At 40.6% G+C, this 21,497-nt stretch overlaps 1 protein-coding gene across 2 annotated transcripts in view; it reads left to right on the top strand.

Moving 5' to 3' along the window:
• The window catches only part of DLC1 (DLC1 Rho GTPase activating protein), a 418,657-nt gene that overhangs the window by 199,895 nt on the left and 197,265 nt on the right, over window positions 1-21,497 (top strand). For both annotated transcript variants that reach the window (XM_053578336.1, XM_053578337.1), the window contains exon 5: window positions 16,341-16,374. In XM_053578336.1, coding sequence (XP_053434311.1) covers window positions 16,341-16,374 — 34 coding nt within the window. The remainder of the gene's footprint in view (window positions 1-16,340; window positions 16,375-21,497) is intronic.

The raw sequence follows: 21,497 nt of genomic DNA, 5'->3' as shown, positions 1-21,497 counted from the left end.
ACTAAGAAAGTTATATAGCAGATACAGACAAAAATATCATAGTTCTTGCCCTTAGCACTTTAAGTAAAGCAAAAAACTCCCACACATATAGCTAAAAGAAGACAATATTATTTGTTTATTTTACCTACTATTGTATGGTTGTCTTTGAAAGCTAAAATGATAAATAATATACAATAGCAGTAGGTAGCTATTGAAATAGCCAGTAGATAATATCTTAAAGGTTTTGATGAACGAATTAAAGCATTTCAAAAAGCAATCTTGATTTATTTTCTATTCTGAATTTTTTTCATTGTGAGGGAAAATTAATTACAATTCTTGAAACAAAAGGGCATGTAAAACTCCAATGTAAATAATGCAGTCAAATAGAAATATGGTTCAGGTCTACTTCAATAAATGTTTAATTTCCTATTGCTCTAGAGAATCTACGGGAAAACATCATGTGTTAATAGAATTTTGACCAAAATACTGAAGAAAAGATCTGTGGGAAGCAGCCACATCCAACTGTAGCCTGCAGGTGGCTGTGACTGCTTATCTGAGAACTGCCCTGGGTCACACATCAAATATGCAAACATTAACGAAAGCTGATGAGCAAAAAAAAAAAAGCTCTGTGCATTGGGCAGCACTTGTGGCTCAAGGAGTAGGGTGCTGGCCCCTAATACCGGGGGTGGTGGGTTCGAACCCGGCCCTAACCAAAAAAAAAAGCTCTGTGCATAATTTTCATGATATCCACCACCACAGATAAGCATTCCTAACCAGCCACGGGCCATAGTTATGTGCCAACAGAAAATGTTTACTGAATTCCTAGAAAACACACTTAAAAATAGGTCACCTCCTTCATCTGGCCCATGTAGATTTGGTGTGAATTGTTATCAGGAGCGCTTACAAATAGCAGCCAATATTAAACATATGTTTGTTTCTTATGGAAAAAAATGATAGAAATTTCAGAAAACCAGTTTTCCTGAGAACTGGTGAAATAACTCTTCTGATTTATGGCTTATATAATGGCCACTGCCCATATAAAAGAGACATGCTAAAAGGAAAGAGGAAAGGGCTTTATTATAGTGTGAACATCATATTTGTTACTAAAACACACTGAACTGCTTAGGTATCTCATTTTGAAATCACTTTATATTTTGTAGTTCTTTTATACACTATTTCCCTGTTTAGCATGTAAGTCAATAAACGTGAATGCTTTGAAAATGTATTATTCTTTACTGGTGCTGGATTTTGCATTTTGTGATCTGTCTTAGTCCATTTGTGTTGCTATTAAGGAATAACTTTAGAGGCTGTGTAATTTACAAAGAAAAGAGATTTGTTTGGCTGACGGTTCTGCAGGCTGTATCAGCAGCCTGGGGCCAGCATCTGTATGAGGTGAGGGCCGCAGGCTGCTTCCACTTCTGGCAGAAAGGAAGAGGAGCTGGAGTGTGCAGAGATCACCTGGTAGAAGGGAAAAGGGGTGGGGAGAGAGAGAGAGGAGCCAGGCTTTTTAATAACAAGCTCTTGCGGAAACTAATAGAACAAGAGCTCACTCTCCTCCTAGGGTAGGGAATTAGTCTATTTAAGAGGGATCTGGCCCGGCGCCTGTATACACCAGAGTTGGCAGGTTCGAATCCAGCCCGGGCCTGCCAAACAATGACAACTACAACAAAAAAATAGCCAGGCATGGTGGCAGGCACCTGTAGTCTCAGCTGGTTGAGAGCCTGAGGCAAGAGAATCACTTGAGCCCAAGAGTTTGAGGTTGCTGTGAGCTGTGACGCCACAGTGGCACTCTACTCAGGGCGACAGCTTGAGATTCTGTCCCCCCCCCACCAAAAAAAGAGGGATCCACACATCCCCCCTCAGTAAGCCCCACCTGCAATACTGGGAATCAAGTCTCAACATCAGATTTGGAGGGAGGGGATTTTAATCCTTATATTTAATCCTTAAAAGAGGAAAAACTGTCTTTTTTTCGTATTTTTATTTTAAAATGTTCTACCAAATATTTTCTTTTGTTAATTACAGAAAATAGAAAATTGGGTGAAGTTCCACCCAATACAACAGTGGTTCTCAACTTGTGTGTCTTGACCCCTTTAGGCAGGTGTCCTCAAACTTTTTCAACAGGGGGCCAATTCACTGTCCCTCAGACCACTGGAGGGCAGGACTATAGTTAAAAAAAAAAACTATGAACAAATTCCTATGCACACTGCGCATATCTTATTTTGAAGTAAAAAACAAAATGGGAATAAATACAATTCACACCGCTTCATGTGGCCCGCGGGCCGCAGTTTGAGGATGCCTGCCTTCAGGGGTTGAGCAATCCTTTCACAGGGGTTGCCTAAGACCATCCTGCATATCAGATATTGACATTACAAGTCATAAGATAGCAAAAGTACAGTTATGAAGTAGCAACGAGAATACTTTTATGGCTGGAGGTCACCACAAGTTGAGGAACTGTATGAAAGGGTCGTGGCATTAGGAAAGTTGAGAACCACTGGGGTACAAAAATTAGAGTCACCCCAAGAGAATCTCAGGTTCTCAAAATGAAGAGCTGAGAGGCAAATCTTTAAGCCACTTCACAGGTAGCAGAAGTCACAGGGCCAAATGTTCCAAATAGATATTAGCAAAAAGCTTAAGATAATAGGGCGGCGCCTGTGGCTCTGTGAGTAGGGCGCTGGCCCCACATGCCGAGGGTGGCGGGTTCAAACCCAGCCCCGGCCAAACTGCAACAAAAAAATAGCTGGGCGTTGTGGCAGGTGCCTGTAGTCCCAGCTACTCGGGAGGCTGAGGCAAGAGAATCGCGTAAGCCCAAGAGTTAGAGGTTGCTGTGAGCTGTGTGACGCCATGGCACTCTACCAAGGGCGGTACAGTGAGACTCTGTCTCTACAAAAAAAAAAAAAAAAAAAAATGCTTAAGGTAATAAAGCAACATTTCGTTGATATTTAGAATTAGAATTCATTTGACAGAATGCAAATGTACAAACTTGAACCCCACATGGACCTTCCCTTAACCCTAATAATAAAGTCATGGAATTAATGATTGGAGAAGAATGCCGAAAAGAGTTGGGTGGGGAAGAAGACAGGGATGGAACATTCCAGAAGGGAGTGGTGTCTGCAAGCATTTTTTGCCAAGGAGAGGAGAATGAGATCTTTTTGAGACAAGAGTCTCTACCTGTCGCCCTGGGTAGAGTGCTGTGGCATCACAGCTCACAGCAACCTCAAATTCTTGGGCTTATGTGATTCTCTTGCCTCAGCCTCCCAAGTAGCTGAAACTACAGGCACCAACCCCAACACCCAGGTATTTTTATTGAAGTTGTCATTATTGTTGTTTTTTAGCTGACCTGGGCTAGGCTTGAACCCACCACCTTCGGTTGTATGTGGCTGGTGCCATAACCACTGTGCTACGGACGCTGAGCCGTAAAATGAGATCTTAATTATAATGCAAAGTTACTCCTCATGACCAGCTGGCTTTTACATACTTACTATAATATTTTCATTTTTTAAAGGTTTTTGATGCTGTTGAAGTGATCATAATTAGAAACAGTTTTATAAACTAAACAGCCACTAAACCAATTACTTTCAAACTTGATGAAACATACCCCCATTATAGGTTTAAACAGGCACTTTAGCATCATGGCTGATTGATGACAAATCCCAGGTCTGCAAAATCTAGCTTCACGTTACAAGTGCTCCTTGTCAGCACCCAGATTCACAGTGATCCTCACTCAGCTGTGCTTCTTGGGAGGAGAGACATGAGGTTCGACTTCAGAGCATTCAATCTGTCTCATGAAAACATACAAACATGTTCCAGTGTGGTCATAACAACAAAGCCTTCCCCTTTTACTCCAGTAATTGTCCTCTTAGCCAATAACAGCGTTCAAAAGGAAGGGAAGGCCGGGTCTGCCAGCCCCGGCCTGACTCGTAGGAAAGGAAAAGACATCCAGGAATAATCTTTGTGTTAACGTTCCCCGGTCCTTTAAAATTCAATGGACACCTCGGAGATGATCAGTGTTCCTTTCTGCTTTAATCCCACGTTTCCCCCAGACTCTGCGGCACCTGCAGGTTGCACTAGAGCACAGCTGACTAATATAGGAAGGGGCTGACAGGGCAGCATTGCTGGACACTTAGTCATGACCAGAAATCAGAGGGATTCAGCCACACTATTTGCTTGAACTAGTCATTTTTTAAAATTAATATCTTGGTTGCTAACTTCCTTTTTTCTTCTTTTGCTGTCTATGGTAGATTGTATTTATAGAAAAAGGGAATTATCAGTCCAAAAGAGGATGCAGAGAGGAGAGGTGAAGAGTGTGGATTCAGTCTGAGTTAAAATCCTGGGCAAAAATCTTGACTTGGTCACTCGCTAGTGGCGAGACCTTACTTAAGTCTCTACACAGGTTGGTTTCCTCATATTCAGAATGAAATAGTAACAAGTTATTAACATTAAAGAAGTAGGTGTCACGTGCTTAGAAAAGTGTCTGGGATAAAGGCAGGGCAGTGTTAGTGTCGCCTCTGAGTAAGTGTTAGCTAGTCCCCATGTCACTGAAGCTTCCTACTGTTACTTCTCCTAGTTGATTCACAAAATGCTGACCCCTTTGGTTACTGCAGCTGGACTCTCTCTTGACCACCGCTTACTTCTCTGAATTTTTCTCAAACCTCTTTCTACTCTCCTTAACATCTGCCTGCACTTGTAAACACAATCCTCTAAAAGGCCCTGATTCAAACTCCTCCCGTGTCTTCCCCAGTCTCAGCCGCCCCCCCCACCCTCCTCACCCCCCACCATACACAATGATATTGGTCAAAAAAAAGCTACACATGGCCATTTTATCTCTGTGTTTTCTCCTAACATTCTAATTTCTTTCTTTCTCTTCCTATCTGGAATCGTCTACCCAGCCTTTGATAAATATTTATTGAAAATGTATTTTGTCAATGCTTCGTCAACAGTGAAGTCAAAATTGTTTCTCACCTCTGAAGTTATACGTCAGTTTCAGTTAAGCATGGTATGTTCATGATATCTCTGCTTTTGTGTCTAGTGTACAAATCAGTGAGTTTTCCTAGAATTGGAGCAATTAAAAATGGACACTAATGATTGTATACCTGCTGATTAATTATCCTCTCATCCATATTTATAAACAAAAAAAGTTGTTAGCTTATCGCTAATGGTATGACTGAGTCTTCCTTATCCTTGATGATTCCAATCTTCTTTTTTTTTTAAGAGACAGACTCTCATTTTGTCGCCCTCCGTAGAGTCCTGTGGTGTCACAGTTCACAGCAACCTCCAGCTCTTGGGCTTAGGGGATTCTCTTGCCTCAGCCTCCCAAGTAGCTGGGTCTACAGGTGCCTGCCACAACACCCAACTATTTTTTTATTGCAGTTTGGCCGGGGCCAGGTTGGAACTCACCACCCTTGGTATACGGGGCCGGCGCCCTACTCACTGAGCCACAGGCGCCACCCTGATTCCAATGTTCTTACCATCAGCCTAAGCAGGAACATATGTCATCGCCACAAATTACATCTCACAGAAGGCTCAGAATTCATTGGCTTATTTTGAAATACAATTTTCCAAGACTAAGATAAACTAGAAGGATATATCTGTGATGTATAGGACTTTTTCTCTTGTCACAGTCTATGCTGTCTGTAATGCTTCCTAGGAAGAAAGTGGGATGGGGAGAAGGAATTTCCATGCTCATTCATACAAGAAAGGATAGAGATATCACCAGCAGGATCCAGTGGGAAATAGAGGAAACACTTAATATAAGATTATTTCAGGAGGGATTAGTTACATCGGGATCATTTACAAAGGGTGAGGGACAGAAGTAACCCCGGGATAGCACAGTTACTAAAGGGCTAGGATTGGCTAAGTAGATCACTCCAAAGCCCAAGAGACCAGAGAAGGAAGCAATTGACAGAACCCAGAGGGAAAGACTCTGCAAAGTCACCAGGCTTAAGAAAAGCAATGACCTTGGGTAAAGATACACAACATGTTCCAGGCAAGCGTCCAGGGTGGGATTCAGGAGACATACACTCTGACCTCATTCCTTCCCCCGTTATGTCTCCTCTCAGGCTCCGCACTGGCCCAAGCTTCCCGCAAGCCAGGGTTCATGAGGACCTTGTTGATGGAATCCAAACAGCGTGTTCCCATGCAAATTATCATCCAAACGGGACACTTCTGAAAGTTAAAAGTGTTGTTAAAATTAAGAATCCTTCCAACCTAAGACAACATAGTGAGACTCCTATCTCTACCAAAAATAAAAAAACTAGCCCCAGCTCAGTGGCACATGCCTGTACTCCCAGCTGCTTGGGAGGCTGACACAGGAAGATGGCTGGATTCCAGAAGTTCCAGCAAGGCTCTCTATACGTTCTATGACAGAACTGCCTCACCTCCATTTGCCTGGCATAATTTACGTACACCTAACCCACATTTCCCCCAGACTCTGCGGCACCTGCAGGTTGAACTAGAGCACAGCTGATAGGAAGGGGCTGACAGGGCAGCATTGCTGGACACTTAGTCATGACCAGAAATCAGAGGGACTCGGCCATCCCTAGCCATTTGTTTCTGAGTGCATTTTGTCACACCGGAGTTTGTGAGATTACATGTGGACAGGGTGAGGGAAAGAGGGGCTGCGTATCCCTTAGTCCTCTATAGATTTAACCACATAGTCAGTGAGCACTGTTTTCTTTGCACTTGCACGAACACAGTACTAGACAAGACTACACAAGCTGGAAACCCAAAACCACCCTGGCTTGTTTTAATGTTACCATTTCACGTCATTGAAAATGAACATCCTGAGACAGATGTTAAACTGTCCAAGAGACCCATTAAACCAAAATGATGCTAAGCAAACCAAGGCATGTGACTTCTCCTTCCCATCCAGGTCGCCCTTCTTGCACAGGGAAGAAAGTAGAAAGGAAATCTTGAGGGGTGAATGGAAATTATTATAATAAAAGAAAGGGATTCAGGTTATCAGTGTCTTAAAGAAATTGAGTTGGGCTCCATGATCTTGGAACTCAGGGAGGGAGGTCCTAGAATAGTTATTACATTATCAAGATCAGGCAGTCGATAGCTCCCAACACCAATTTCACTTCTATATTAACCCACCTTCCTCACACCATTGACACCTCTTACGTTTTATAGATTGATTCAGACAGGTACCTCGGAAATGCTGATAAGGGCATGTCTCCTGCTAAGCATCCATCCTCAAAAGGCAGACGTGTTAAGAGATCGCAATGTTAATACAGTTTACAACTTTGAAAGCACCAAATGTTGGTTATTATTTGATTAGCATCTCCATTCCAAAAAGCCCTTGTGATTTTTTTCTTCACTTTCTGTTAGTCTTCTGTCCCCTAAATTTTGTCCTTAGTTCCCTTTCACTTATAGTGGTTCTGTCCACTTCAGCTCATCAAAGCTGAGGTGCACTAGAAAACTGTCATATTAGACAAAATAAAACTCATATTTTAACTGATCCTGGTATTAGGGCGTAAATAAGGCACTGCAGGTCAAAGCACACATCACAGTTATGGTTCAAATTAAATCCGTTAGCAGTTACTACTCCAATGAGTATCTCTCTGAAGCAAGAATGTTTCTGGGTCCCAGCCAAGAGCCCACTTACATGAAGTCATATGTGATAAGAGTACATTCCAATTCCGTGAACAAAGTAAGAGTTTGTCATCAAGAGATTTATGTATATCATTCAAGTCATTTTAATCTGTATGCTTTTTGTGGTTCTGATTTCTTTTTTTTTTTTTTTTTTTTGAGACAGAGTCTCACTTTGTCACCCTGGATAGAATGCCATGGCATTATTATAGTTCACAAACTCCTGGGTTCAAGTGATCCCCTTGCTTCAGCCTCCCGAGTAGCTGGGACCTCGGGTGCCCACTACCACCTGGATTTTTTTAAATTTTTAGTAGAGCTGTGGGGGTCTCACTCTTGCTCAGGCTGATCTCGAACTCCTGAGCTCAAGCAATCCACCCTCCTTAGCCTCCCAGAGTGCTAGGATTCCAGGTGTGAGCCACCATGCCTGTCCTATGGTTCTGATTTAATGTTATATCTTTTGAGTTTCTATCAGAAGCCTAGTTCTACTAATGGTTTTTAAGTTGGATATTATGAAACAGTGAGAATATTAGTAGAGTTTGGGCAATGCAGATAAAGAAGAGGGCAGTGAATTATTGAAACTGATCTAAGCTTATATTTTAATATCAATGGTGGTAATTAAAGTCTATGGCCCCAATCCCTGAGCCACAGACCTGGGCTGCTAAGAACAGGGCCGCACAGCAGGAGGTGAATGTGGGCAAGCTAGCAAAGTTGTATCTGTATTTATAGCCACTGCCCATGGCTCCCATCACGGCCTGAGCTCTGCCTCCTGTCCAGCCAGTCCCTAAACCCCATCCATGGAAAAATTATCTTCCAGGAAACTGGTCTCTGGTACCAAAAATGTTGGACACTGCTGATGAACCTGATCAAGATGGACATGAGTGGATGCTTTACCTCTCAGCCTTCTAAGTGATTGAGTAAAACTACATGAAATACATAAATTCACAGTGCAAGCTGTTTTGCTTATAAGCTAGGTATCACATGAAATTCTGTTAAACAGTTAACTGATACTTGATCTCTGTACTTTTATCCATATGTATTGACTAATATTATATTCAGACATATGTATATAGTTGAATCATTTCTGAACAGTGTATGGAATTCATTTTAGTTTAGGGAAATTTCAATAAATCATAAATCCCATTCAGAGTTCTAATTAAATGTGATTGCTGGTTCCAGGGACCTCCTGACAGTTTAAAGGTTACTGAAGGGCAGAAGGTAAATATTTGGCATATTTCGATTTGAGGATCCCTTCCACACATGTCTGTAGGCCCTGCTGACTCCAGCAGGTACAGAACTGGGAGCCACTCCTCTGAATGAACACTCAAGTAGAACAATCTCTTCCCTTGAAGGGGACAAAGAATAGACCCACCTAGCAATAGTTAGTTTCAAGTGACAAACCCCAAACTACAGGTGAGGGCAGAGTATGTACCTTTCACACTTAAGACTTACAGGAATAGTTCGCAAATAATTTTTTTTCAAAATATCACAGAAAATAGTTTTAAATGTTCCAAAATAAATACAAGAGGAAGGAACACGTGGAAACAAGTTAATCCTGGCCAGGCGTGGTAGCTCACTTCTTAGTTCTAGTACTCTTTTAGGCTGAAGCAGGAAGATGGGCTTGAACTCAGGAGTGCAAGACCAGCCTGGAAAAGAATGAGATCTCATTTCTACTTAAAGAAAAAAAAAAAAAAAAAAAACAGAAAAATTATCCAGGCATCATATCATGCTGGGCACCATTAGTCCCAGCTACTAGGGAGGCTAAAGCAGGTGGATGCTGAGAGCCCAGGCATTTGAAGTTGCAGTGAGCTGTGATGACAACTCGCACTGCAGCTTAAGGCAACAGAGCATAAACCTGTCTCAAAAGCAAACAGAAACTAACTTTACCTTTATTCAAATGTTCAAACTATTTTGAGCTTAGATTCCCAAACTTCTTCACCATAGACTATAAATAAAGCTATTGTTTTGGACTACAAACCAGTAAAGACAGTTGTTACAGTCAGCAATTTTGGAAAGAAAAACGAATTCTCAGTATGGCTGACAACTTTTATCAAGTAAATATGTCAAAGTTGTTTTGTAATTAAGAAGGAATCCCAACACAAATGATGTTTACCAGATCGTTGTGCGGGCGTTTCTTTCACTTTGGTAATAGAGATGTGTTTCTTGGAGACAATCCTCATGGTAACACATCATCTGTTCATTTTGAAACTGAATTTACATAACCTTCCATTCTCTGCTTAAAAAACTAAGTTACATTGGAATCCTGGACACCAAGAGGGGTGAAGCCACAATAACCTTGGATATGGGACAGTAGACAGTGCCATAAGACCCAGATTCTATGAACCACCTGTAGTGTTAGGGAAGTCACTAACGCATTCAGGTCTCCACATCCTAATAGGAAAAACAACAGAGAAAGGATGAAATCAGTGTTTTGCAAAGCACGTCATTTTGACTACTAATGGTTCCTCAGCTGGTACAGAGGTAAATATTTTGCATTTTGCTGGTTATTTATTTTAGCATGTATTATGTATAATATAACCAGTAAGTCAAACCCATAAACTTAGGTATTTTATTTTTATTGTTTAGAACAAATGAAGTAAAAGAATGGAAACATTTAAATTTTTTAAACTATGAAATAAATAATTTATACATGATACATGCATAGAGCAAAAATCTCAAAGGTGCTATTGGAAGATGGAAGTTTGGGGTATATGAATGAGGGATTTCTAAGGACCCCCTCAATTGTGAAGAGACTGCATTTCCCGTAGAGAACGAGGGCTGTCAAAGCGAGAGAAATACTTTGTAAAGCAAAATAGATGATATCAGATTGCCGATAAGATACAGCTTGTTAATAAACTTCTTTATTCAGAGGAAAGCAAACTGAAGTCATTGACTGCCTAGCCGTGTTGCAGTCTGGAAGGATTTCAAAATGAGCCCTTAAATGAAGATGACAGAAATACAAACCCATTTTTCCATCTAACTTCTTTTCTTTCGTTTTGCTATCTTCCTCAAAAAATGTGACGCCCAAAAATCTTCCTGTTTCCCTCAGGGCCCACATGAGTCTCTTGTGCCTGCCCCTGACACAGAGGTGGTCCAGTCCCTGAAGAATACCTTCCTGCCATTTGTAAGGGAAGAATTACTTATTTTTAAATTATCTGTAAAACCTTTTTTCATGGAAATAGAAGTAAATGTTTTTTTAAGGGAAAAGAGTAAATTACCCTGTGTCACTGATTTTTCTATGAATTAAACTACTTTTTAAAAGGCAAATGGAGGCTCAGCACCTGTAGCTCAAGGGCACCACACACACCACAGGCGGCGTTTTTGAGCCCACCCCAGGCCTGCCAAACAGCAATGACAAATACAGCCAAAAAAATAGTCAGGCGTGTGGCAGGTGCCTGTAGTCCCAGCTGCTTGAGAAGCTGAGACAGGAGAATCGCTTGAGCCCAGGAGTTGGAGGTTGCTGTGATCTGTGATGCCACAGCACTCTACTGAGGGTAACATGATGAGACTCTGTCTCAAAAATAAATAAATAAATAAATAAATAAATGGCAAATGGCAATTCTATATTCTATTTTGCTCTATAAGGAATTGCTATAAAACAAAACAGAATATTGTAGTCACCTGTGTATGAACATCTCTAGTATTTAAAATCATGTATAACAAGAGCTAGGTACAGAGAAAGAAAGCCCAAAATACATGTTAATGCTCTGTTGTAATTGAAGGACAAAAATAAACTATCCCTTCATGGAACCTCGGAACGTCATCTTTCAGAATGTCAGAGCTAGCTGCCTGTCCTTTGAACAGATTGGTGTACAAAGAGCTTTCTTCTTCTTTTTTTTTTTTTTTGGAGACAGAGTCTCAAGCTGTCGCCCTCAGTAGAGTGGCATGGCGTCATAGCTCACAGCAACCTCAAATTCTTGGGCTTAAGCGATTCTCTTGCCTCAGCCTCCCTAGTATGGGACTACAAGCTCCCGCAGTAATGCCTAGCTATTTTTTTCTTTTGGTAGTAATTGTCATTGTTGTTCGGCAAGCCTAGGCTGGATTCGAACCAGTCAGCTCTGGTGTATGTGGCTGGTGCCACTGAGCTACAGGCGCTGAGCCACAAAGAGCCTTCTTAATGGCAATATTTTATATTCTTGATTCTAAGGAACTCAGAGGAAAATATTTTACACAAGTGGGGGCGGTGGCATATTAATAAAAGTAACATATTAAAGAGGAAGGATCATATTCCTTTTCCACCTAAAATTATCCAGAAGAAATTGACTCAGCTAGAATGTGTCCATTCTCATTGTACTGAAATGGATTCAGACACGTCTCTGTGACTTACACTCCTGTTTATGTCAACAGCTTCTGTGCGGGTGGTGTAAATTCCCAAAAGGTGTCCAGCAGAGCTTCTGCTGTGAGTACAGAGAGCCCTCCTTGCAGAAGAGCGTAACATTTCCGTGGGGAACGTGGAAATCAGAATTTCTCCATTCATCTTTCAAGTCCCCAAACATAAACACACACATACAGAGCCTAAGTTCCCACACACAGCTTTAAAAGATCTTATTAAGAGAAAGGAAATGGTTTCCTCCTCTTTTACTAAAAAGATTTCTTATTCATGACTTCAGAAAACTTCAACTGTGAAAAAAAATCAAGTGTAAAACACCCTAATGGGCCAACTTAATGAAAGTCTTCCCGGATGGAGCAGGATTAGACGGAGCGTTAGTATGTGGGCAACCGGGATGGTTCTGAGCTAGAGAAAAGGGTTGTTTATGCTATTATTTCAATATCAAGAGAGGAATAACAAAAGGCTAGGAATGAGTTTTTCTCTCATTTGGAACTTATTAGTAGACTTTCCTTTGTTTCACTGAGAATTGAGAGAAGAAAATCTGAAGTTATAACCAACCCATATGGCCAGCAGGAAAACTCTATTTAATTGCTTTATTGCGAGAATCACTTCCTGAGGATGCAGTTCAAATGAAACATATGGCAGCTATTAGCAAAAGCCCATAATGAATTCAAAAATATGCTTTTTATGGGAGCTTTCTCATAAGCCATGACCGTGCGTGTTATTTAAGCTGTATAATACAGATATACATTTTGTATTTTAATTCCTCCAGTGTCGATGAACACCTGCTCTTTACCAGACTATACAGCCAGCATGCGTGGAATGTTGCTTTCTAAACTCAAAGATAGATGTATCCCTGTAGGTCATCACAGTATGGACCCAAGTCTAGCCTTCTCAGAAGAAAAGGCCAAGGAGAATCTCCTGATCAATTCCTTCTTCCCAAGGGTTCAGTGCCCAGGAAACCCACTCCATTTGTCCCTGCATGCTCCTAATTATCTATATTCTCCCCACTCTTTTCAATGCCACATCAGTGATGGTGCTAAGTCTCTGCCATTCAGTATCCGCTGACTGGGTGGGATTCTTTTTTGTCTTTTCACCTGAAATCTTCTTCAATTAGATTGTGAGTTCCACAAAGAAGATACCTTTGCTAAGGGTGTTTGTACCCAGGATAATGTGAGATGCATGACTAAGAATCAACAAATAACTTCAGTTAACTGAAAAGGAAGTGTCAGCATTTTAAATGCCTTTCATCCCTAGGAAATTTCATGAATCTCATCAGTTTATTCATCAATCACTTTCTAGAAAGTCAATTCTCCCTCAAATTCAAAGATAAATTAGCTGAGGGATATTGGCTGTTATTATTATGTTGTTTTATTTTAAAAATGAGGTTATAAAATTCTAGACACACTCAATGTTGACTACTCTTCCTCCAAATTGTACTGTAGCCTGTGTGGTTGTGTAATGCAACTGAGCTTTGTTAGCTTAAAGAATTGTGTGGAGTACAGTGAAATCATAAAGTAATAAGCTGTCTGCGTGAAATTTAGGGTGAAAAGAGGCTAAAATATTTTGCTTCCAAACTCAACTCATTGATTATCCCACCTATTAAATATTTACTTACACGGCCTTGGTTACATACTTTCATAATCAAATAAAATATGGAAAAGGCCTGTCTTTGTCACTGGTCAATTTGTGATTTGAGGCAAAATATTCAACTTGACTAAATGCCTTAACTGTAAAAAGCAAGAGTTTGCTCCTGTAATTTCTAAATGTGCCCTACAGATATTCTTGCAAGGATATTTTTTGATCTGTGTCAATGTCTTCACATGAGACTTCTCCAAACTTTATTCCTCCTTCATTTCAAAATACTCTGATAAATGTGGCTATGAGGCCAGCATGCTGTGGTTGTGCCCAGCTTCCATTATTGACAATGTGACATCACAAAAGTCACTTTATTTCCAGGACTTCACAGGGGTGTTTTTAAGAACTGTGTGAATCTATTCAGGTAACAGCTTAAAACTGCCTTATATATATTAAGAACCCAGTAAGTATCAGCTATTTTTTTTTTTTTTTTTTTTTAGAGACAGAGTCTCTTTATTGCCCTGGATAGAGTGCCGTAGCATCACAGCTCACAGCAACCTCCAACTCTTGGGCTTAAATGATTCTCTTGCCTCAGCCTCCCGAGTAGCTGGGACCACAGGTGCCCACCACAATGCCCGGGTATTTTGTTGTTGTTGTTGCAGTTTGGCTGGGGCCAGGTTGAAACCCGCCACCCTCAGTATATGGGGCCAGTGTCCTACTCACTGAGCCACGGGTGCCATCCCAAGTGGCAGGTATTTTTATACTAAAGAATTTTCTCCATGAATATCTTTTGTCACCAATGTTTCCAATATTGTCATGAGAGGGTTCTGAGTTTGTTTTGCTATTTGTTTGTGACTTTTACAGAAGAGCAAACTTATTTTAAAAACCCCAATGAGGGGATAGATTCAGGGTCTAGACTTAACATATAATATGTAGGATGGATTTAATTCCATTTTTAAATTCTTTTCAAAAGAGGCACATAAAAAGCAAACAAACATCACCAAAACAATAGGATAATTTTCTTGTAAAGTGAGAAATTTCTTTCTTTGAAGTATTGAATCAGAGAAGTTCTTAAAAGAGAGGAAATATCAGATGCCTGCCTTAAATGCTCAGGAAAATACTTGAAGCCCACATTGCCCATTTGGTCAGCAAATTGACCAATTTGCTATTTCTGCTTCCCAAAAATAAGACAAAAAAAATTAACTACAGGGTGGCGCCAGCCCCATATACCAAGGGTGGCGGGTTCAAACCCAGCCCCGGCTGAATTGCAACCAAAAAATAGCCAGGCTTTGTGGCAGGTGCCTGTAGTCCCAGCTGCTCGGGAGGCTGAGGCAGGAGAATCGCTGAAGCCCAAGAGCTAGAGGTTGCTATGAGTCCTGTGACATCATGGCGCTCTACTGAAGGCGCTAAAGTGAGACTCTGTCTCTACAAAAAATAAAAATAAAAATAAAAAAATTAACTACAAAACAGGTACCCAAACTCAAATGGTTCTTTTTTTGAAGCCCAGCGCTGCCATTTGATAACTTGATCTTCTTTTCATGGCTCATCTCTGGCAGGATGCAAAAGCAACACTCACACCCAGAAAAACAAAGACTGAACAATTAAATGTAGATTGAGGTTAAGAGAAAATATGCTTTCCATATAGATCAACCCCCCCATTTTTATCCACAGAGAGATCTTCACCTTATTTGAATATTGCATTGATTTTTTAATCTCCTACGTTCCAAAGGTGAGGATCTCAACAGTAATGAATACTCATAAAGATACAATCATCTTGATAGTTGATATTTTACACATGAAGATTGATGCTATTTTCTTGGACTTATCTACAACAGAGCTACACTTAGACCTTACCCCCCACCACACACACACACAAATTCACAACAATATAAATTTTCCATTTGACTATACTATTGTCACTCCAGTTCTGTGGGCATTATCCCCTGAAGAAGGGAAGAGATACCAATTTGGAATGTATCCTGTGATCAGGGGTTGAGGTAGAAGGTATCAAATCCCAATGGGTCAAGTAGTGTTTCAAAAACCTTCCAGTTCAAGTTAATACCCCCCACACACATACCCTCTAAACCCTGCTAACTGTATTTCATACGTGAATAACTGGGCTTAGTGAAAACCAGAACTTCAACATCCTTAATTTATTTTGGGGTATTCAAAAATAGTAGAACTAGACAGTTAAGCGTTATGTCCCTTGAAAGATACTCCTTCTGAACCCTATTTTTAAAATAACAATAGTGATAAATGCTAGAAATTTAACTTCTTAACCATTCATAGGACCTATATGGACCAATGCCCATATAAATAAATAGTAAAAATGGCTGTTTTTTCCCTAAAGATCTTGTATATGTTATAGATGGTACTGCAGTCAGCTCTTTTAGCAGCCCTATGAAGCAGATGTGATGACCCCAACTTAACAAAGGGGGGATCTGAACCTGAAGAGATAAGGCAGGTTATTCAATTGCACACAGAAAAAAAGAGATGGAACAGGATTGAAAAGGCCCCAAAGCTGACCAGTTGGCTAATTCCACTTCCCCAAAATAAGACACCAACACTTAACTACAAAAAAAGGACCCAAATTCAAAGAATGTTTTTAGACTTAGTAGGTATCGGTGTCTTTTAACTATAATCTAGGCATATGATAGAGTCTCTCTTCAAACAAGAAAATAATTACACAGTGTTTACAATTATCACAGCAAGATCTGGTGACTTTACTGAGAATTCCAAAATGCCCATTTTTCTGTTATTAGACTTTATTTAATTTTTGCTCTCTCAATTGTACTTAATTTTATTGCTAATGATGCTATTCAATGTTTATTTCTAATAATAGCACAATCTTGTGGCTTTTCTTTTTCAGGCTATTCCAGGTATTTCCGAGAAGGAAAAGGCTGGTGAGTTGACATTTTGGTGGTTCTCTCTCTTATCTGGTTTAGAATATAATTCCATCTGAACGTTGACAATTCATTAAGTATCTAAAATGTATAAATATCATCAATATCCTGGGAAATATTACTGTTCATTTTTTTTTAATTTGTTTTGTTCAAAATGTATGACAAAAACATGTAGTTTTCTAACCTAAGATTACCCTGTGTTTGAATAAGATGCATGTTTCTGGTGGCATGACTTATTACTGCAACCACAATGTTTTTTTTCTTAAAAGATTGATTTCTTAAAAGAATTAGATGTTGATCAACGTCCTAGGAAATAGATTGTTCATAATTACCAAGGTTTGTTTTTTAATCATATTGAGCTTATTCATTAGTCACAGGACAAGATACGGTTGGTGTTTAAAACTGATGCTATACAATTAAAAACATAGTTATACGGCAATAAGAATAATTGTATTGGAGAAACAAATTATAGCATTTTCCTACACACTGTGCTCTGATGATAATTATTTCACAGCATTATGGGGAAATGGACAAAGACTCATGAGAAATACAAAAAATGTACTTGAATTACTTGAATTGGTAGAATTAGTGCTTTAAAAAATTTTTTTTGTCTTGCTTAATATTGTCTTATATATTCTATGGAATAAAAACAGGGAAAAAATAGAACTTGAAGTGGATCACTTCCAGGGGTGTCCAACCTATAGCCTACAGGACTCATGCTGATTTTTGTGAGGACTTTTCTTGCTCATCTGTGGTGTCTGAGATCATGAAAAGCATGCCAAGGCCTTTTTTTTTTTTTTTTGCTAAACAGACTTCCTTAGTGCTTGTATATTCAATGTGTGGCCAGAACAAATCTTATTCTTCCGATGTGCCGCAGAGGAAAAAACGATTAAACACACCTGACCATGGACTTTTGTGACTTTTTAAAGAGCCAAATTAAAAGTTTCTGGTGTTATCTCAGAGACAGTAACATGAATTCAAATGCCTTTTCACTAAAGCTTTAGAGTTTGTCTGATAGGAGTTTTATCCTGGGATTTTCGTCTTTTGTTTCAGCGATCTCATTTTGGCCTCCAATTTGTTTACATACGAAAGGTTTTATATTTTGTGTCTTTCTGTGAACTAAATTTTTCTTTCGTGTTTAGATCGTGTCTGATTTCTTCATGCTGATAATATTGAAAGGTAACCTTTCAGAATAGAGGGAAATGTTGAACTGGCATCACGTGTCAGTTCATGTGAGAAATTGCTCACCCTCACAATCTATTACTATTCTATAGATTAATGACATATATTGAATGAATTTAAGCTACAGTTTCGAAGCTCCAGCAGCTTTTATGTATCGTGTTACTATCCAATAAGGACAAGAAATAAATGGTTACGTGAGCACAGGCATCACAATGAAAAAGAAACTAAGCAAAGTCCTGCTTTATCCTGGGTCCTGACATTCTTTGTCATTCCCGAGATTTGCTGCATTTTAAGCAAAGTATATAACAGAGCCAAGTTGTCATCTGATTCCGGAATATCAGCAAATTCTTTCAAACCCCCCGGAAAAAATTAGGATGTGAGTTCTTGGCTGGCTTCAGGCGGTGAATGGGGAGGAAACAAGGGCTGAAAATACCAGTGCTGGAGGAGACGGAGAGGCGGAAAGTTACCTTCTGCTCTTCCATGTAAACGGCTTCCGTGTGATAGGGAGAAGTACTGGGTTCTAACAAGCGTCTCAAACACTTTGAAACTATTATTAAAACAAGAACTAATGAGACAGAGCGCATAAATAATAGTGCAGCCACCGCTTTTTATCACAATCCTGGAGATTTTCCTCATTCAGAACAACAGCAGCAAAAACATGAAATTAACCCTCCCTGTTTATTTAATCTCTTGGGGCCGTTTGTATACTGCTGGGGCACAAAGTATAAAAGTTGAGAGATTCAGATCAATTCCATTGAGTGATCTGTGAAAAGTAAGACTCACCAGTTGATTTATACAACCTAGCCAGGGCCTACGCATCTCAGACACTTCCCTGGATGGACTGACTAGACCAAAACTGGTTTTTCCTGTATATTAAAACATTAGAATGATTAGAATTGACTCCAGAACAGATTTCAATTTTGATTTTCGGAGAATGTGCTGATATGTTTAGGAAAAGGTGTTACTTTGTCTGCTAAAATAAATATAAGAAATAAGTGACTTTTTTGAAGTCAGTGAATTTACCTGTCAAAACAAATGTTCGTCATGTTTGGATATTTTATGAAAAATGGGAACAGATTTGGCAATTCCAAGGAGAATAGTATTTATTTCAAAAGTTTGAAAGGATTGCCAATAGTGTAAGCAATCTACTTCTTGTATTTCAAAACTTTATTATGCTTCTATTTAAAACATTTAAAATACTTTGAATGTTTTTGTTTACAAATGTGAATCCTTTTCTTCTTATTTTTATGATTCTCTGGTTTTAAGCTTCCACCAAACAGAGGTATTGCCGTGAAGGCAAAGGGGCCTACTCCATCTCCTTGAGGTTAATTGAATTCTTAAATAGGATTAAGCTTCATACCCCTAAGGCCTGTCATTTTTTTTTCTCTATCTTGCTAAATGAATGTAGCCTATTGTTTCTTATTAAGAAAGTCTATGTTTAATCTGTGTGACCTCTCCTCCAAGCCAACTGGAACCAACTCTACCAGGCTTTTGTGAAGCTCTGCACAAAATCTGTATGGGTACATTCCATTAATCATTCTGGAATTGCTGTTGTGTGGCTGCCCCGTGGATACTTTAAGTCGCTCTTTCTCTTCTGATCCACAATATGTTAATACAGCCCAGGGGGATCAATTCTGCCTTCTCCTACCTTGAGATGACAAACACCAAGGAGAAACAATTTTGAAACAGCCTCACATTTATTCATTCTACAAATACTTACTGAACAGCAACATGTTCTGGGTATTACATTAGTTTCTCCCGAGGAAGCAATAATGACTAAGGCATGGCCTCTGCCCTGAGGGGCAACCACTCTATTTGGAGAATAATCAGGCCTGCATCCTCTTTCCCTTCTTCTCAACTGAAAATTTCGTGACCTAGCTTATACAAAAAGCTTCCCAGGAAAAGAATCAAATTAAAATTGTCCTCAGAAACTCTTCATCTGCATGTGCCTTCTTACAATCTGAAATAGAAAAATCAGATTACTTTTTAAAATAATCAGAAGCAATCATTCACGTGTCAGTATGTGTGATTATATCCAGCACCTAGTATCTTCACATAACTTCCATTGTGGGAAAGTGGAGGCTACCAGCCACCAAGGAAAGGCCCAACGCCTGTGGTCTGTTCTCCAATATACCTTCTTCCTACCTGTGTGGCCGTGAGCAAAATGACTCAACTTCCTCCTTTCTCTCATTTCTAGAGGATAAATAAAGAATCTGCCGTGTTCTTGTAAAGCAACAAGGTTTGTCACAAAGTAGCTGGTTTATATGGTAAAGAGCTGCGCTTTTAACCACTGTGTGTACAGGCCAAATAAACATGAGCGCTCAGGTCCCTAAGCGGCCCCTCGGGGCTCTAAGTAACAGGTGAGCAGCTGTCCGCGTGCAGGAAGAAACAGACCTCTTTCCCCACCAATCTTCTGAGTGAGTTAATTCAGACAAAGACTGTCGCAGGGTAGGCGGAGTCGGTCACATTTTAACCACTCTACGGAAATTCATTTCTCTATTGGACTGAAATTCTCTCTCGGAAACAGGTAATATTTAATTTTCACAAAAGTTTAGACCCAGAGAGGTGTGTGCGCTTCGCCCCTTTTCCCTACGGCTCCATTATTCTCTTGGGGGTCATTGGATCCTGTCTGACCCAGCCAGCCAGCCCGGGAGCGGGGTTCTGCGGCTCCCGCAGTCCCCAGCTGCTGTTTGTATTTGAAAAACAGCCACTGCCGGTCTTCTGTCCTGTCCTTGGGGCCCTTGTCCTTGGAGCCCTCCCCCAGCCCTTGCTTTCGTGGCGGCTGCCTTCTCCTCGGGACTTTCGCAACAGCCCCCAAATCCGGTTTCTCTGCCTGCCCCTGACATCCCGCCCGTCTGCTCTCTGCACAGCCACCAGGGTTATCTCTGAAAAGCATGGCCTGATCATGTCAGCTCCTGCGCCACGGTTCTCCGTCTACGGGATAAGATCAGGCTTCCCTATTTGACAAACTTGGTCATTCGCCATCTAGCTGCGGTGTGGTTTATCGTACCGGACGCATCTATTTCACCCATCACCTTCCACCCTCTGCCCTGCTTTCCCGCTGGCTCTGTGATCTGGGAGGCTGACCAATGTGGACTGAATAAAAGAAATAAAAAAGAACGAAAGTCCCCCCTTTCTGTCTTCCCGGCTGAGCCAAAGAGGAGCCTTAGCAGGCGGATCAGGGTTGGGGTGGGTGGGGGGGAGGATGGTGCCAGTGAGGGGGGGAAATTTGTTCCCCCAGATGCCCAGAGTGGCTGCTGGTGACTCTGAGGCTGCCATTTCCATGAAGTTTCCAGGTTCTGACAGCCATTCTCTCCCCTTTCCCTGTGGTTCCCCCTTATAATTAAACTTGTAATGAAACTCCCTTCAATTTACACAGTGTGCCATTTGCTTCCCTTTAGGTCAGCGGTTCTCAACCTGTGGGTCTCCACCCCTTTGTTTTTTTTTTTTGTTTTTTTTTTTTAATTTGGCCAGGGCTGGGTTTGAACCCGCCACCTCCGGCATATGGGACCGGCGCCCTACCCGCTGAGCCACAGGTGCCGCCCGGGTCTCCACCCCTTTGTAATAATGAAAATACATGGCAGCATTAGGAAGGCTGAGAACTACTGCTTTGGGAGAACAGTTCCTCTTCGTTCCAGTCCTTTTGGGGGTTAGTCGTCTGGTTCAACTATAGCCCCTATATCCATGCATAAAATCCCCTCCGCCTTTATACTCTCTGCTTTGGCTCAGATCTGCAGCATATAACTGCCACGTGCTAACAGGCAGAGAGAGGAAGCGAGAAAGAGCTTATTCGGAAAGAAAAAAAAAGTGAGATCCATGTTTTTCTTCATCATAAATGAAAACAGTTTCATTGAATCTCGTGAGAAAAATACAGACAGGGTGGCCATAAAGTTCGTGTGCAATTTAAAATAGTGTGCAAACTTTACAACCACCCGTGTATA

This window comes from Nycticebus coucang, chromosome 24, assembly GCF_027406575.1.
Source record: "Nycticebus coucang isolate mNycCou1 chromosome 24, mNycCou1.pri, whole genome shotgun sequence".
Taxonomy (NCBI): domain Eukaryota; kingdom Metazoa; phylum Chordata; class Mammalia; order Primates; family Lorisidae; genus Nycticebus; species Nycticebus coucang.
The sequence above is the reverse complement of the archived record's forward strand: the minus strand, read 5'-3'. Positions and strand labels throughout refer to the sequence as shown.